Below are 5,779 nucleotides of genomic sequence, written 5' to 3'. Positions count from 1 at the left end.
GACATGAATAACAAATGAGATCAGGGCCTTTATACAAACTTTGATCTGATCCCTTCACAACAACAGCAGAGCTGCATCACATAAACAACAACAGCTATTTTAACAAGTTACCAAATTTAAATTAGTTTATAAAGTATTAAAAATGCTTTTGATGAAAATTAACTTTCAGAGAAACTCAGACTACAAGTGAACCTTTGAGAGCTCAGAGAGAAACAGCAGAAACAGGTTTGTGTGAAGGGACTTCCTGTTGGACACTTCCTCCTACTGTCAAAATAAAAGCCAGGGAACTTTTCACCACCAGATGGAGACAAAGAGCTGTTCACAAAATGTGTTCACACGAAAAGACTCCAGGCAACAGTCTGGTCCTGAACCGTCTGGTCCTGAACAGTCTGGTCCTGAACCGTCTGGTCCTGAACAGTCTGGTTCTGAACAGTCTGGTCCTGAACAGTCTGGTTCTACAGATAAACAGTTCACTACAAGCACGTGACGCAGGACAACAGAGAAGAACAGTAAAAACTATCTACAATTTTAAAGCCGTTATTGTGAAACTACATTTCTACCTCTGTGACCAACGTAGATATTACACATATACAAACTGCTGACAGAGGGCGTGACACATGTGGTGAAAGTACTGCAGTACTGTCAGCTTCATGTAGTGAAAGTACTGCAGTACTGTCAGCTTCATGTAGTGAAAGTACTGCAGTACTGTCAGCTTCATGTAGTGAAAGTACTGCAGTACTGTCAGCTTCATGTAGTGAAAGTACTGCAGTACTGTCAGCTTCATGTAGTGAAAGTACTGCAGTACTGTCAGCTTCATGTAGTGAAAGTACTGCAGTACTGTCAGCTTCATGTAGTGAAAGTACTGCAGTACTGTCAGCTTCATGTAGTGAAAGTACTGCAGTACTGTCAGCTTCATGTAGTGACAGTTGTGTGACTGGTTCAACAGTCAGAGCCCGTCAGAACCCATCAGAACCATCTGCTGCAGAATCACCTTTAAATCTCACAAAAATCTCCTAAGAAAGGATTTTTCCTGAAGTAAACCCAGTGAACACGATTCTTCTCAGATCCTGTCCTGGTTCTTTGTCTTGTGTTTGTCTGCTGCCGGTGTCGTTCTGTCCTGATGAACGAGGCTTCGCTCACTGTCTTTTGTTATTCACAGTTGGAAATACGTCTCACTGTGCTGATCTGTGCTGATCTGTGCTGATCTGTGCTGATCGCAGGACTCACAGGTTAACGGGCCGGTTTGACTGGACCGAGGAGTTAAGTGAAGTTCTGATGTGAGTTTCTTCAGTGCTTTGCTGCAGTGAGCTCAGAGGTTGAATTTCTGTTCTGCTAACGACAGAACTTCTTCATTAAACAGTTTACGATCCATTAATACTCTTTAATACAACTCATGATACTTTTTGACGTCAACAAGTCAAACATCAGGTAATATGTTTTGTTTGAAAGACAGAAGCTGTAAATTATTCAGCAGACTTTTGTTTTAACTTCTCCACAGTCCAGCCTGGTTTCTGTTGTAAGGTGCTGCATAATAAAGTTAGACTTATTGTTATTTCAGCTGTTCAATCCTTCATTGTTTCTCTCCTGTTGTGAACACATGCCTCACTGTGACTCTTCAATGTCTCTGTGCACTGACCTGAGAGCTGTGAGGCGTTTAAGGTCCAGCTGCCCAGAGGGACAGGAACCGGACCAGGAACAGGTCGGTCAGGTGAGGCTCCATTCCTGCTCGTTAAGCCATCAGCTGTTCACTGACAGCAGGTTTCACTGAGTCTGTGGAGCGAGACACGCCCGTTATAAAATCTGAAACATCCTGAAACATCAACTGTGATTGCTCGTAAACTGTTCACGCTCTCAAAATGACCTCTCAGGCCGGCGAAGTCTCAGTTCTGACAACCCATTTAAACTGGGTTTGAGCTCATTTCACAGTTATTTTCTATTATTTCTGATGGGAAAAACCTCCCAAACATCTGGTGGTAGAGCTGCTGCTGCCAAGTGTTTTATATCCTGAGTGACAGGAGACGTCGCTGAACGCGTCGATGTAGATTTTATTTTCATAGAGTGAAAGATGATGACAGCGAGTTCTGTTCTGCTCTCTGTAGGCTCATATTAACATGGGAGCTTATGAGGGAGTTTGTGGTTTTGTTGTCGTTTGAAAGCTCGTACAGACTCTGTGTGCTGTGACAGTGACGTGCCTGCAGCCAGCACAAAGTTTCATACTACACTACACTTATATCTGTGGATTTTAATTAAGATTAAAATACATTTTTCAGATGATTTTCCACTCGAGTGACGACCTGTTATAAAATATCAACAGAAAATATCCAGAAACATAAACTGTGATAGACTGAAAAGTGTTGAGTTATCATCATGAGCACTGAGGCCAGTGAAGCCTCAACTCTGATGACTCTTTTAAACTTTGAATCACTTTTCTATGTTGAGGTCTGACGAGGCAGCGAGGCCTCAAAGACGGGTGGGTTTGAGCTCATTTCTCAGTGATCTCTCCTGTTACATTTTCCCAAAAACAGTTTGTCAGAACGCTGCAAAAGTCATCAACAAGTGTCCTGATGATTCTGGACTAGTAGTCACTGAACATCCTGTACATCAGGCACATTAAATAATCCTCAGCATTGTCACGAAAATAAATTAAGTTAAAAATGTGATGCAGCATGTAATCTGTAAAGTAACTAGTAACTAAAGCTATCAAACAAATGTAGTGGAGTGGAAGTATAAAGATGCAGAACACTGAGTAAAGAATAAGGACCTCAACGTTTTACTTAAGTACACCACATACATTTGATCAGTGAAGGAAACCTGCTGTAATTATTGACTCAAACATCAGTTCTGTCTTTACAGTCTTCTTAAAATGCAGTTTGAATTCTTCACGGTAAACAAACGTTCCTGAAACAAGATCACCCTGCGCTCACAAAACCATTCAGAGGTTCAGGAAATAGAACAAAGAATAAAACATGTTCAGGTACATTTTCAGACAGTTTCCACCTTCAACACGTTTCATTATTGTTTACAGCTCAAAGTTTGACAGAAGTGACACTGAGATATTTATTTGTCATGAAACAACACAGAGTGATAAAAACAAGTATGCAGTTATTTAACACATCTATACACTGACACATACACACCCAGAAGGAAAGACAGAATAGATGAAGTGAACTTTGCTTCAGTTTAAAGTCGCTCTGTCTGAAGTCTGCCTGGATGTTTGGTCCTCGGGGCCCCATGTGGACTCAGGACTGGATCCTCATGCTGCACAAACAGCTGCAGGGCCCCTCTCAGAAATCAGCCCGAGGCCCCGGAGCCTCCCATGATGGACAGACAGATAGTGAGAGCTCCTCTGAGAACCCACCCGACCTGCTGGACCTCACCTCCTCAGCTCAGACCGGTTTGCTCTCCGGGCCCCGGGGCCACGCTGCCACTCCCCCGGCATGTTTGGTATCCTGACCTGACTGACCAGCCCCCTCTCTCCCCCCCGTCTCATTCTGAGGCATAAAAGGAGGCGACGTCCCAGCAGCTCTTCACTCTCCGCTCAGAGCCGACGACCAGCCGACACTCAGCCATGACCTCCTTCTCCACCCGCAGCAGCTACACCTCCTCCCCCATGAGGAGCTCCGTCATGATGGGCTCCTCCATGTCCTCCTCCTCCCGCCGGGTCGGCAGCTCCGGGGCCGGCAGCGTGTACGGAGGAGCCGGAGGGTCCGGAGTCCGAGTCTCCAAGGCCTCCTTCACCTCCTCCGCCGCCGGAGCTGGTGGTGGCTTCAACCTGTCCGACGCCATCGACGTCTCTGCCAGCGAGAAGGCCACCATGCAGAACCTGAACGACCGCCTGGCCTCCTACCTGGAGAAGGTGCGCAGCCTGGAGAAGGCCAACAGCGATCTGGAGCTGAAGATCAGACAGTTCCTGGAATCCAAGACTGCACCTGAGGCTCACAACTTCCAACACTTCAGCGTCCGTATCAACGACATGCAGGACCAGGTGAGACCAGGTCACACTGACTTTACCCTGAATTCAGTCTGTCAGGCAGCAGAGCTCTGCAGGTAGCATCAAGGTTTAAAGGTTCATTTCACTTTTACAACACAGAGCGATGAGCAGCTCAACAGCTGAGTTTAGAGCACAGAGACCTGAGTGTGATGTGGACAGGTAACAACACCTGAGAGTGATGATGTCACCACACAAACTGAAAACAGACTGAAGTTTAGTTTTCACAACATTTTGTTTCATCAAAGTTAAATCTGACTTTTTAATATGTAACTTTTTATTGACTTTTTTATAACTTCTTCTTTTAGTTCATTTGTAGTTTTTAAGTTTTAAAGTCAACATTTACATTTATGAATTAAAATCAGCTGAACCTGAATCATTCTACCTGCTGAAACATATTCAGGTTATAGAAATATGAAACTAGAACACAACAATAAAAAATAAAGGAAGTGTATTGGCTCCACCTGGTGGCAGCAGAGCTCCACCTGGTGGCAGCAGAGCTCCACTGACTCTGTTGAACATGTTTAAACTTCATTGATCCACTGAGGCCTTTCAGTCGACTCGTTCTCACAGTGTTTCTCTTCCTTCCTGCTCAGATCAGAGTTGCTACTCGTGGAAACGCCGCCCTCATCCTCTCCATCGACAACGCCAAGCTGGCCACCGATGACTTCAGAGTCAAGTGAGTGTGAGACTAAAGTAATCTGATTACATTGGTCTTTCTGTAAGCACTTTGTTCCAGTCCCTTCGCTCCAACACTCAGGTGAGTTTCCTGAACTCATGGTGGTGTTTTTCAGGTACGAGAACGAGCTGACCATGCGTCAGTCGGTGGAGGCCGACACCGCTGGGCTGAGGAGGGTCCTGGACGAGCTGACTCTGGGAAGATCCGACCTGGAGCTGCAGGTGGAGAGTCTGAAGGACGAGCTGTTCCACCTCAAGAAGAACCACGAGGAGGTGAGAGCAACACGACCCAGAGAGCAAAAGAAATGAAAAGATAGAAAGACACAAGTGTAACCGGGCTTTTCCTGCAGGACCTACTGGCTCTCAGGGCCCAGATGGGAGGCCAGGTGAACGTGGAAGTGGACGCCGCTCCTCAGCAGGACCTGTCCGTCGTCATGGCCGGAATCAGAGAACACTACGAGACCGTCAGCAACAAGAACCGCAAAGAACTGGAGTCCTGGTTCCAGGCCAAGGTGAGACCACAAAGTCCTGTTTTGTGCTCTGAACGTGGTGACTGCTGCCCCCTGCTGTCCAGAACCAGCTCCCACTACACTCACACTAAAACCACTTTGTCTCCTTTTACTTCATTTCTTCTGATTTTGAAGCGTTAAACATTTTTTATGGTGTCTGTAGTTTTATTCTTTGAGGCTGACAGTTAATATCCTGATATGTGATCAATGACATTATTGATACTTGTGCTCCACAGTCGGCCGAGCTGAACAAAGAGGTGGCAGTGAGAACTGAGTCCCTGGAGACGTCCAGGTCTTCCATCACAGAGATCAGACGCACTTACCAGAGTCTGGAGATCCAGCTGCAGGCTGCAGTCAGCGAGGTGATGAAACACTGGCTCAATAAATGTTCTGATCCACGTCTTTTCTGGCAGAACTGAGCCTCCATATGAATGTGAACATGAAGCATTTGAGTTTTTTACTGTAAAGTCGCAGTGAGCGTCACTGTTGAACACCGCTGACCTGACCGTCCTCCATCTTCCTCCTGTGCAGAGAGGAGCTCTGGAGGGGACTCTGGCTGAGACCAAGAGCCGCTACGCCACCATGCTGGCAGGTTACCAGGGGC

The 5,779-nt window shown here is 46.0% G+C and overlaps 1 protein-coding gene across 1 annotated transcript in view; it reads left to right on the top strand.

Annotated features, from left to right (window-relative positions):
• The first annotated feature begins 3,640 nt into the window (after window positions 1–3,640).
• LOC141019021 (keratin, type I cytoskeletal 50 kDa-like) overlaps window positions 3,641–5,779 on the top strand; it is a 3,351-nt gene continuing 1,212 nt past the window's right edge. Inside the window, exons 1-6 of the mRNA XM_073493780.1 lie at window positions 3,641–3,985; window positions 4,585–4,667; window positions 4,783–4,939; window positions 5,017–5,178; window positions 5,412–5,537; window positions 5,707–5,779. The exon at window positions 5,707–5,779 is cut by the window's right edge and continues 148 nt beyond it. Coding sequence (XP_073349881.1) covers window positions 3,641–3,985; window positions 4,585–4,667; window positions 4,783–4,939; window positions 5,017–5,178; window positions 5,412–5,537; window positions 5,707–5,779 — 946 coding nt within the window. The remainder of the gene's footprint in view (window positions 3,986–4,584; window positions 4,668–4,782; window positions 4,940–5,016; window positions 5,179–5,411; window positions 5,538–5,706) is intronic.

Source organism: Pagrus major, chromosome 23, assembly GCF_040436345.1.
Source record: "Pagrus major chromosome 23, Pma_NU_1.0".
Taxonomy (NCBI): Eukaryota; Metazoa; Chordata; class Actinopteri; order Spariformes; family Sparidae; genus Pagrus; species Pagrus major.
The sequence above is the reverse complement of the archived record's forward strand: the minus strand, read 5'-3'. Positions and strand labels throughout refer to the sequence as shown.